This window comes from Carlito syrichta, unplaced genomic scaffold, assembly GCF_000164805.1.
Source record: "Carlito syrichta isolate Samal-C Ts95f unplaced genomic scaffold, Tarsius_syrichta-2.0.1 Scaffold287907, whole genome shotgun sequence".
NCBI lineage: Eukaryota > Metazoa > Chordata > Mammalia > Primates > Tarsiidae > Carlito > Carlito syrichta.
The window spans coordinates 57,442-70,490 of NW_007232003.1; the positions used below are offsets into that span (position 1 = coordinate 57,442).

General features: G+C 39.3%; 1 protein-coding gene across 1 annotated transcript; it reads left to right on the forward strand.

Annotated features, from left to right (window-relative positions):
• The first annotated feature begins 213 nt into the window (after positions 1-213).
• GIMAP2 (GTPase, IMAP family member 2) lies at positions 214-4,181 on the forward strand. The gene is made up of 3 exons (XM_008053146.1): positions 214-248; positions 1,166-1,201; positions 2,892-4,181. Exons 2-3 carry the CDS (start codon positions 1,174-1,176, stop codon positions 3,875-3,877), a joined length of 1,014 nt encoding a protein of 337 aa, XP_008051337.1. The 5' UTR covers positions 214-248; positions 1,166-1,173; the 3' UTR covers positions 3,878-4,181.
• Positions 4,182-13,049: the final 8,868 nt, after the last annotated feature.

Below are 13,049 nucleotides of genomic sequence, written 5' to 3' on the forward strand. Positions count from 1 at the left end.
TCCATATGGTAGCAAATAACCACTGATTAACCTTCACATTTGAACTGTTTATTTTGTATATATGGCATAAAAGAGAATTTCAAACACAGACATGTGGTGGGGCTCTTTTGCAGTCAAGAAGCTCAACAAATATTAAAAAGAGGAAGAAAACAGAATATAGTTTGTTTTACTTTTTTTTTCCTTCGAGCTGAGCCAGAAGGCAACGGGTTTAAACAGGGAGCACTCTGTTTCTTCTGACAGCAAATCAGGTAAGCCTACATTTACAAACAGTTCTGCAATGTTGATTTCTAGGTCCTAGGCTATGTACAAAAATTTTCTTTTTTTTTAAAGAACAAATTTGCTCTCTATTAAGGGAAACAGTTTAAAGTGTCTACCTTTAGCTTAAGTGAAACTAGTTTACAGGATAACTGTACATAATTTATTTTACACATTTCTGGCAGAGAGTTTCCTTAGCATAAGTCATATATAAAGTGCTAACTGGGAAGACTTTGGTCGTTAACGTGTGGTTATAAATTTTCCATGCTAGTATGCTTGGTTTATGCTGATCAGACTTAACAAGAGAAACTATCTCATGCAAATGAACTTATACTTCTCACTGCATAGGAGAAGTTACTGAGCTGCAAGGGCTTCGTCACCGGTGGCTGTTGGGGAATGAGGAACATTTAAGTAATTGATGAATCAAGTGAAGTGTAGTTCTGGTTTAAAGAATTGTGTACTTTCCCAGTGTCATACTCTTAATTCATTGAATTTCTCAGCAAAGACGCAACATGAAGGGAGGAGGTTTGGAGAGAGTAGAGAAGAGAAGGGAAAGAAGCAAAGCAGGAAAAGGAAGGAGAAGGAAAGAGATGTCTGGACCTTAGGTGTGATGGAAGGTACATCTAGAAAGGAAGCTGAAAGAAGTGAAGGCTGTGTAGCCGAGAAAAGCCAAAGAAGGGGCGGGAGGAGAGGAAGGGTGGAAGGCGAGCTGAGCATGAAACCACTTCTCAACTCTCTGAGTGATGTGGGAGAAGTGACTCAATTTCTCTGTAAAATATGAATAATACTCCTCTTCTCACCCACCTTGTCTGTTATGAGTAGACAAGTGAAATATGGTTCTTTAGAAATATAAGACTCTATCATGCTTCAGAACTGAAAAATAATAGTTTCTTGTCTCTCTGTGCCTCAGGAACGCCAATGGACCAAAATAAAGACAGTAACTCTGGTAAGAAAGTGACTTCCTGTGTATGTGTGTGGCTGGCTTCTCTGATGTCGGGCAAAATTTCTTTTAAAAGTGAGGGATCATATTCTAACTCCCCCCACTACCACTACCACCACTATCTCAAGATTGCTAAAACAGTCTACCAGGATCCAAAGTAGGCATCCAAACTTTTCCCTTATGCACAGATCTTTTAGATCTCTTTGGGACATTCCTTCTCCTGCCATTTACTCTTCTCTTCCCTCTCTCTTTCATTCTTTTTCCTCCACTCCCCCCACCCCCCACTATGTCTATTCTCTGTTGTTATGGGTTTCTCTATGCATCTTGACCTCCCTTTTCCCACTCCCTTCTCCTTGCTCTCTGCTCTGTCCCTCACCAGCCCTGTCTTCAGTCTCTTTCATCAAGAAGAATCCAGCTGTCCCTCCCCTCCAAGTTCCTTCCACACTCAACCCCTGACTGTGAGAATAAGGGGATCTCTGGCTTCATTATGTCTGGAATTTGTTTATTTATTCATTTTTAATCAATATTTTTTATTTTGATATTGTGGGGTACAGTTAAGGGTTAGGTATACAAATACATTTCGTTCAGGCACCCTTGTTGATAGTGTCTCCCCGTGAATTTGTTTATTGAATAAGCCAAACTCTGTGAGTTCCAAATGAGAAACCACTTTTTTTTCCTCCCAACATTGCCTCTAATTACACAGACTTGATTTCTTGATGCCATATTAGGTTTATTATTAGTCTAATTAATACAGACTTTTAATACAGACTATAAGAGCAGTTTTATTGACATAACTGTGACACATATTAGGGTGTTGAAATGTTCAATTCAGACTAGTCAAATTTACATTGAATCTAATCTCCCCCTTCCTCTAGCTAAGCATCAACCTGAGCTCTGGTTCCTTCTAGAGGTCTTCCTCCCTTCTAGCTATCCCTTCTCAACCCTCTTGCTATTCCTTTTCCCTGTCAGGCAGGAGGAGGGACAATTGGAGAGAGAAGGTAGAGCTCTTGAGTTCTATTGTCTTTGTAGTTGTCTCTTGGCCAGTACTCACTGTCCTCCTGTACTCCATTATGGCAAGCATTCAAATGGTGCATAGTGTGAGGGGACTATGGAGGACCCATGGAAATCTAAGAAAAATTATAACCTTTCTAAGCAAAATGCTTTTATTTATATGCTATCAGCTGTTTCTTCATCAGTAAAAATAATTTCACACTGCTCATTCTAATATTTTCTTAGTCCAGCCATTTCCCTGGTGGTCATGACCACACTGCCCAGCTAAGGTCAGAGGAGAAATCTCTGGCCACGGAACAGAGACAGGTCATTTGACTCACCTTGAGATAAAGCCCATAATCTTGGTTACACATCTCTGATCTCCAGAAAATTTGTCTTTGAGAGGGCCAGAACTGAGTGACTCAGGCAAACATTATAAGATGAGGAATGTTTCTAATTCCATCTCATCCCCAAGCATGTTTTCCTAGGATCAAATATGGCAATACGCTACAGTTCTAGAAAAATCAACATGCTTTAAAGACCATAAGTAATATGTTTTATTTGATAATGAAGTTAGATTTTATTTCCTAAATGTAATAGATTGTGAGAGTATCTTTTCCCATAATGGGGAATACCTCCTTATCACTAAAAGTATTCCACTGCTATAATCAGTATGATAGTAACACAGTAAACTTGTTCCCAACAGGATCATGTATGAAGAGACGACATGCCAGGAAATCAGAGCTGAGAATCATTCTGGTGGGCAAAACAGGAACTGGCAAAAGTGCTACAGGGAACAGCATCCTTGGGAAACAAGTATTTGAGTCAAAGCTGAGTGCCCAGACCTTAACTAAGACTTGCAGTAAAAGTCAGGGAAGCTGGGGAGAGAGAGAGGTGGTCATTATCGACACTCCAGATATGTCTTCTGGGAAGGAGCACTCTGAAGCCCTGTACAAAGAGGTGCATAAGTGCTACTTACTTTCTGCACCAGGACCCCATGTGCTGCTACTGGTTACCCAGTTAAGCCGATACACAGCTCAGGACCAGGAAGCTGCTCAGAGGATAAAGGAAATCTTTGGAAAGGATGTTATGGGACACACAATTGTCCTCTTTACTCGCAAGGAAGACCTTGAAGGGGGCTCCTTGATGGATTACATCCGTGAGTCAGATAACAAATCCCTAACCAAGCTGGTGGCAACATGTGGGGGTCGAGTCTGTGCCTTTAATAACCGTGCTGAAGAGAGTGAACGAGATGACCAAGTGAAGGAGTTAATGGATTTAATTGAGGGTCTGATGATAGAGAAAAGAGGTGATCACTATACCAATGGTCTGTATAACCTAATACAAGGGTCAAAATGTAGACCTGTGAAGTCAGATGAAATATTAAAGGATTTCAAAGAGAATCTTATAAAGCACATGGAAATACAGAGACATTGCACAACCTTGGTCAAAGCAAATTGTCTAAAAAGAGTCCTAATCAAAACACAACAGTGTATTTTATTTTGTATTCAGTTGTTTGTCAAATTGTTAATTCTGTTATTTTATGTGTTATATAACATGTGCAATTTTGTGTATTGCTTCCTCTTTAGTATATGCAATTTATTCTTCAGCTTACTGTTTATTGTACTAAAAAAGTTAATGATAATTTTGAGAAAGATTATTAAACTAGAATATAGGACTCCTTGTTCATAGTTTCAGCTTTCAGTAATTATTTACTCACTATCATTCAGTGGGTGAATCACAGTGCCTTCCCTGTAAAATGTACCTGGTGTCATACTTGAGATTCTGTAAAATGTTAAAATCTTAACATATCCCCCCATTTATTAATGAACCAAATTATTCTAAAAGTTAGTTTGCATTGAAATATGATATCAAAACATATCAAAAGCTGTAAGCATAAAATTATTTTTATTTGTAAATCTATAAAGTCAATTTTAAGTTCTTGAAAATTTATTTTCTTCCTTATAATACTATTATATCTACTGAATGCAATAAAATGGCAATAAAATAATAATAAGTAAACTGTAAATTTCCTGGGATCATACATCTTCTCTTCAATGGTTTTTCTCCTCAGAAGATAGTAAGTAACTCATTTTAGCCATATTTTAGCCCTGGTTCCATTCAGACTTAACATTAAAACATACATACAGACATATGCCAGACAAGATGGTAGACTGGAAATTCTGATGCATCATCCTGCTAAATGCAAATAGAGGTCGAGTTCATTAAAGAAACAGAACTTTTATGATTAATAAGTCCACCAGAAAATAAGGGAAATTCCAATGGTTAAATAAATAATATATATATTTTTAAAATGAAGAGTTGAATCTCAGGAGAAATTTGAGTTGGAGTCTCACTCTGTTACCCAGACTGGAGTGCAGTGGCCACTCCCGGTCACCACAGCCTTGATCTGCTGGGCTCCAGTAATCCTTCCTCCTCAACCTTTCAAGTAGGTGGAACTACAAGTGTGTGCTACCACACTCGGCTAATTTTTTATTTATTGTAGAGATGAGGTCTCACCAAGTTGCCCAGGTGGGTCTTGAACCTGCAGGCTCAGGCAATCCACTCATTACTAGGAGAAATAAGTAGCACAGAAGGCAGAGTTGACCAATAGACAAATGCCAAATCAATCCTGAGATCAAGAAACTCAACCTTGGGTTGCTGTTAAAGTTGAAAAACAGAATATGAGGCTTCTATATTAAGTTAGAATCTTCCTAGAAGACAAGAGATATCCAAGATTAGTTGAACTCCTGACTTCCAGTAGGAAGAAACACAAATTTTCTCTAGAAGAAAACATCCCCAATTTACTTGAGTATTCAGTTGAAATAAATTCAATAAACTGAGCCCAAATCATGTCCCTATGAATAAGATAAAGAAGAAAAAAAACCCAACAGGCATAGACTCAAAAAACTTCAATACACAGTATTGAAGCTATGAAATATTTTTTAAAGATGACATATAGCCGGGCTCGGTGGCTCAGCCTGTAATCCCAGCACTTTGGGAAGCTGAGGTGAGTGGATTGCCTGTGCCCGCGGGTTCGAGACCCACCTGGGCAACTTGGTGAGACCTCATCTCTACAGTCAGTCAAAAATTAGCCGGGCGTGTCGTTCCAGCTACTTGGAAGGCTGAGGTGGAAGGATCGCCGGAGCCCAGCAGGTCGAGGCTGCGATGACCGGGAGCGGCCACTGCACTCTGGTCTGGGTGACAGAGTGAGACTCCAACTCAAAAACAAACAAACAAACAAAGAACAACAAAAAAAATGACACGTACTCCAAATAAAAAAGGAGTAAGAAACTATCAAAGATGATGAGATATATTTTTTGTTTATAATTTTTTATAAATTAAATTATCATTTATTTTTTAATTTAATACCCTATTTCCAGTCAAATATTTAATACTCTATTTTGGATCAATTGGAGCAGGTGAATCATAGATCTCAAAGCCCAAATGGGTTGTGGGCACTTCCTGCACCTTTTTCCACCAGCTTTCTGCAGCAGTAAAACCAAATCTCCAGCTTTTTCCTGGAAGAAGCTTGTCCACACGTTGATCACCACAGCTACCACTTAAGGAACTGGCTCCTAAATCACCTTCCTAGGCGAGCTTGCAGGTCTTGGCATCTGCAAGTCTCCTAGGGCAACAGAGAACAAAGAAGTGGTTTTATTATTATTATTATTTTTTTTGAGTTGGAGTCTCACTCTGTTACCCAGACTGGAGTGCAGTGGCCACTCCCGGTCACCACAGCCTTGATCTGCTGGGCTCCAGTAATCCTTCCTCCTCAACCTTTCAAGTAGGTGGAACTACAAGTGTGTGCTACCACACTCGGCTAATTTTTTATTTATTGTAGAGATGAGGTCTCACCAAGTTGCCCAGGTGGGTCTTGAACCTGCAGGCTCAGGCAATCCACTCATCTCAGCCTCCCAAAGCGCGGGATTATAGCCTGAGCCACTGAGCCCAGCCAAAGAAGTGGTTTTAAATGGGTGGGGGAGCACGTCCAGTAACTATTTCCCATGGCTCAGCACAGAGGTCCAAGCTTCTCCTTGCAAGGGTTTCAAATGCACACCCAGCTTCCAGCTTTTCCCTGGAAAGGGTTCAATGGTACACCCATTTCAACTTTCCCAGATACTGCCTATGGGTCAAGACTTTAATTAGCTTGCATCTGGGAGCCAATGGAACAGGTAATTAGGAGTCCTCTGGGAGCCTGAATGAGAATATACGCACTTCCTAAAGCACTTCTCCTTGGCTTGCTGTAGAAATAGAAACAAGCCTCCAGCCAACTTGCCCGTCTATGAGCTGATGAAAGCCAGCATTTGCTAGGCCCCTAGGGGAAGCAAAGAACAGAACAGTGGGATGAAAGAGTGTGCAGTCTAAATGAGCATGCAGGCATCTGCTATAGATACCCTCCCTGCCTTATTCCAGATCAGGTGAGAGATAAACTCCAGCTCCCAGCTTCTCCCTAAGGAGTGAAAACTGGACCACACATCTAGCACCCCAACTTTTCCAGCAGCTTCTCAAGGGCCTGATTTCTATCTCATGGCACTAATGGCACCTGGAACACTCTTCTATGGGTCACAAGAACAAAGACAATGATTTGAGAAACATCTAAAATCTCTGACAAGGCTAACTGGTGTGGTTTATTTCCTACAAAAGGTCAGTCTGACAAGACTTGGAGAGGTGGCTGTCTTATCTAATGTGTAGAAACCAACACAAAGTCAAGAAAAATGAAGAAACAGGAAAATATGTCTCAAACAAAAGAACAAGATAAAAATTCCAGAAGTCAGCCATAATAAAAAGGTTAATAAACCTTATACCCAGCAAAGAATTCAAAATAATGGTCACTCACTTGTACTTGCATGTTTATAGCCCCACAATTCACAATTGCAAAGATGTGGAATCAAACTAAATGCCTACCAACAGAACAGCAGATAAAGAAAATGTGATACAACACACACACACACACACACACACACACACACACACACACACACACCATGGAATATTACTCAGCCATAAAAATAACAAAATAATGTCTTCTGCAATTACTTCGATAAAATTGGAGACCATTATCCTAGGTGAAATAATGCAGCAATGGAAAACCAAATACTGTCTCACTTATAAGTGACAGCTAAGTTATGGGCCTACAAAAACAAAAAGAATGGCATAATGAACATTGGCAACTCAGAAGGAAAAGGCTAGAAGGGAGGTGAAGGATGAAAAATTACCTATTGTATACAAAGGGCACTAGTGGGGCTGGTAGGTGCACTTAAAACCCAGACTTCTTCACTACTATATAATGTCTATGTGTAACCAAAAACCATTTTGTACCCCTAAATCTATTTAAATACAAATTAAAAAAATAAAAATACATTAACAAATAATGGTTATAAAAATGCTCACTTAGTTTAGGAAAGCAATTCAGAGACAAAGTGTGAATTTTAACAAACTGATGGAAAGTATTAAAAAATATCAAACAGAAATGATACTGCTAAAGAATACAATGCCTGAACTGAAAGATTCAATAGAGAAGTTCAATAGCAGACTAAATCAAGCAGAAGAAAGAATCAGCAAACTTGAAGACAAACCACTGGAAATAATCTACACAGAGGAACAAAAAGATATAAGAATAAAAGAGTGAAGAGATCTTAAAGGACTTATGAGATACTGACAAGCAGACCAATATATACATGATTAGAATCCCAAAAGGAGAAAAGAAAAAGAAAGTGGCAGAAAGCTTATTCAAAGAAATAATGGTTGAAAATTTCTTAAACCTGGGGGAGTACATAGAAATTCAGATCTACCCAATGACACCAAAAAAAAGGAACCCAAAACCCACACTGACACATATTACAACCAAATTGTCAGAAGTGAAAGAGAGAGAATTTGGAAGTTAGCAAGAGAAAAGTAATTTGTTATATGTAAGGGAAACTTCATAAGACTAGCTGTCAATTTTTCAGCAGTAACCATGCAAGCCAGAGGTGCATAGAATGATATATTCAAAGTGCTGGGGGCAGGGGCTGGGGATGGGTGAAACTGTCAACCCAAAATTTTATATCCAGCAAACCTGACATTCACAAATGAAAAGGAGATAAAAAACTTTCTCATACAAGCAAAAGCTGAGGGACTTTACCACCACTGGATCTGCCTTACCAAATATGCTAAAGGAGATTCTACAAACTGAAGTAAATGGATGCTAAACAACAACACACATAAACAAGAAAAAGTGAAACTCATTGGTGAAAGTAAATATATAGACAAAAGCAGAATTATGTATTACTATAATGGAGGTGGGAAAACCATTTTAATTCTACTATAAAAGCTGAAAGATAGAAGTATTAAAAGCAACTATAATTAAATTATGTTAATAGATGCAAAATATAAATAGATGTACATTGTGATATCAACAATATATAATGTGAAAGGAGTTGAGGTAAAAACAGTTATTGGATGCAAGTGAAGTTAAATTTTTATCAGCTTAAAATAGATTGTTTTCCCCCGCAGTGTGCAGAGTAAGTGGTGCTGCGACTGCCCCAAAGCTCTTGTGCACTGGTTTTCTCCGAGAAACCCTAGAAGACGCGGCCTTGTCCTGCCAGCCCACTAAGCAAAACTCGTTGGTGATGGGGCAGCCTGGTCTACGAAACCCTCTGCAAAGGAGAACGCAGAGGGTCTCTGGCTCTCTCCCCAGGGGCTGCGGATCCCAATGTCAACAGCCAGCTCTTCACACAGAGCTTGGCCGTTGCCACAGGGGCATCATAGCATCTCGACAGTCACTGCACCCACAGACACAGCAAGCCGCCCATGCCGACATGGCCTCCATGGCGGCCATAGCACATTGTGCCACCCATGCCTGAGGTGATTCACAAATTCAGTCCTTGAAGCCACTGCAGGCAAGATCTGCTGGGATCACTGCCACCTCTGTTGCCACTGTGATGTCCTGCCAGCCATGGGTCTTCTCCTGTGTGCCCTGAGCCAAGCTCCCATCTTGGCCTCTGCTTGACCCCTGTCAGGCTCCACCCCCTCTGAGACAAGTAGCTGAGATAGGACCACCAGCTGGCGATTCAAGGTAACGACACCGAAACGGGGAAAAGCTTGAAAAACAGACACAGGCCAGATTTGAGTAGTGAACTAACGGTGATCTGAGCTGTCCTTCACAGGAGGCCAGCGGCAACTGATCCTAACTGTGAACTAATTTACCAACTAGAGGAGACAACTAGAAATCAGAGCTGAAAGGACATTGGACTTAAACAAAAAGTCTCAGAGTGTACTCGATTGGTTCTGTTAGTTTAATGACTTGATTCTATTCCTACTGTTTTGTTCCTTTTTTTTTCTTTCTTTTCCTCTTCTTTTTCTTCTCTTTTCTCCTCTCTGTAAACCATATCTTTGAATAGAGGAACAGCACACCAATAAGTTAGTTGGATAGCTTGTATGTTAGCATCATTGTATGTTTTATTTTTTATTTTTGTATGGGAGTTGGTTAGTCTGTAGCCATGGTCTATTGTTTTAATCTGTTTCAGTTTAGGTCTCTCTCTCCATTTGTTGGTACAATCGTCTGTTTTCCCCTTATGCCTCTTTCTCTACACCCCCCTCATCCCCCCACTGTCTGCTCCATTCTCTTCCCTCTGCTAACCACATTTTATTTCAGGGAGTAAACCTACAGCCCCACTGCATGGACAGATTTCAAGGCACTGGAAAGTGGGTTTCAGATTATCCAACACCTGACGGCGAATACCAGGACCTGCAGATAGATTTTAAATCATAGCTCCCCCCTTAAGTAAATCTCAAAACTGCAAAAAGGACCACCCCCAACCTACAGTGCAACTACAGAATTAAACAAAGTAAGAGGGCATACATAAAGAATAGGAGATTGAAGAAACAGAAGAAAAAGCAATCCCTCTACCCCTGAATAACAGAATTAAAGAAGGCGGTAGCATGGAGAGAAGGAAAAATTTGGGTGGGTGAAAAAACCAAACAAATGAAAAAAAAACCAAAAGAAGAATATAGGTCTCACACAGACCCCTGGGAGATCAGACACTGAGAAAACAGATTCCAGAACACAAAAAATGAACAGACCCCAGAATGACTGGTCACATGCAGCAAACACAGACATCAGACATTAATAGAGAGAATTAAAAAATTGAGGAGAGAAAAGAGGAAAATAGGAAGGAGCTGATGTCAGATATAACAGCAGTAAAGAATACTGTGATGGAAATAAATAACAAACTAATAAGCATGGAAAGCAGAATTAGCCAAGCAAAAGAAAGAATCTCAGAGCTCGAAGACCAAAATGCAGAACTAACCCAAACTGTCAAAAGCACAGAAAAGAAGCTCAAAAAGACAGAACAAAACCTTCAAGAGATGAATGATCACTTCAAGAGACCGAACCTAAGAGTAATTGGCCTTCCTAAGGCAGAGAGAGAAACAGAGGCCACACTGGAACAAACATTTCATGAGATCATTCAAGAAAACTTCCCTCATCTCATCAAGGATAAAAAAATTCAAACACAAGAGATTCAGAGAACCCCTGCAAGACAACAAATGAGAAGACCAACTCCCAGACATATAATAATTTGCCTAAACAAAGTAGGTATAAAAGAAAAAATCATAAAGGTTGCAAGAGAAAAAGGTCAGACTACATACCAGGGAAGAACAATTAGAATAGCAGCAGATTTATCTACAGAAACCCTCCAGGCTAGGAGAGCTTGGAGTTCTATCTTAAAAGTTCTAAAAGATAAACAATTTCAACCGAGAATAACCTACCCAGCCAAGCTAAGCTTCATCAGTGAGATCTTTCCCAGATATCCAATCCCTAAGAATCTACACTGCCACAAGACCACCTCTACAAGAAACACTTAAGAAAGTATTGAACACAGAAGAAAAGGAAAAAAGAACAACAACGTTCTTCACAAGAGTACAGGCAAAAGATTAAAACACACATGATCCAACTCTAAAACCAAAAGAAAGACAACACATAAACAGGAAGAACAACAACTCTGTAAGAACATTGTGATAGGGATCAACTCTCACAATTCAATAATTAGTTTGAATGTGAACGAACTAAATGCACCACTGACAAGACATAGAGTGGCAAAATGGATAAAATATCACCACGAAACAATCTATTGCCTTCAAGAGACTCACCTCACTAGAAAGGACACTCACAGACTCAAAGTAAGAGGATGGGAAACAAATTTTCAGGTGAATGGAACACAAAAGAAAGGAGGAGTCGCAATTTTAATCTCAGACAAAATACCCTTTAAGCTATCAAAAATTTAAAAAGATACAGAAGACCACTACCTAACGATAAAAGGTTCAATCCATCAACAAGAAATATCCATCCTAAACATATATGCACCAAACATAGGAGCACCAACTTTCATAAAGCAGCTCCTAGGTAAACTCAAAAAATATATTGACTCCAATACCATCATAACTGGGGACTTTAATACCCCACTCACAAACCTAGACAGATCATCAGGAAAAAAATCAGCAATGAGATCCAAAACCTCAATGTGACTCTTGATCAAATTGACTTTTTGATACCTACAGAACCCACCATCCAAAGACCACAGAATACACCTTCTACTCATCACCACATGGAACGTACTCTAAGATTGACCACACACTTGGCCATAAATCAAGCATAAGCAAACTTAAAAGGACTGAAATTTTACCATTCACCTTCTGAGACCACAGTGGAATAAAAATAAACAATGACACCAACAAGGTTCCCCCAAAACCCACAAAGACATGGACACTAAACAGCATGATGCTAAACAACTCCTGGGACAAGGATGAAATCAAAACAGAGATTAAAAGATATCTGGAAACAAATGAAAATGAAGAAACTTCTTATCAAAATCTCTGGGATGCCATGAAAGCTGTAATAAGGGGGAATTTATATCCCTACAAACGCACATGAAGAAAATGGAAGGATCACAAATTAACAGCCTAACAAGTCACCTAAAAAAGCTGAAAAAGCAAGACCACAAAAACCCTAATTTCAGCAGAAGAATCCAGATCGCCAAAATAAAAGCCCAAATCCAGGACATAGAAGACAAAAAGATAATACAAAAAATCAAAGAAACAAAAAGTTGGTTCTTCGAAAGCACAAACAAGATTGATGGTCCCCTAGCTAGACTGACCAAGTGAAAGAGAGAAAAAGCCCAAATAAACACAATTAGAAATAAAAGATGAAGTCACATCTGATCCTGAAGAAATACAAAAGATCATTAAAGACTACTATGTACACTTGTTTGGAAACAAACTTGAAAGCCTTTCAAAAATGGAGGACTTTCTGTCATCAAACAACCTGCCAAGGTTGAAACAAAAAGAAATTGAGACCCTAAATACACCAATAACAACCAAGGAAATTGACTACGGAATAAGAAAACTACCTACAAAAAAAAAGCCCTGGACCAGGTGGCTTTCCAGCAGAATTCTACAAGACATTTCAGGAAGAGATTATACCAATCCTACTGAAGGTATTCCAGGTGATTGAGGAAGCCGGAACTCTCCCCAAATAATTTTACAAAGTTAACATCACATTGATACACAAGCCAGGTAAAGACACAACAAAGAAAAAGAACTACAGGCCAATGTCTTTGATGAACATAGATGCTAAAATTCTCAACAAGATCCTAGCAAACCAGATTCAACAACACATCCTAAAAATCATCCATCATGACCAAGTAGGCTTCATCCCTGGGATGCAAGGCTGGTTCAACATTTGTAAAACCATAAATTTAATTAAATACATCAACAGATGTCAAAACAAAAACTACATGATTATATCGTTAGATGCAGAAAAAGCTTTTGATAAAATCCAGCACCCCTTCTTGATAAAAACCCTCAAACAGCTAGGCCTAGAGGG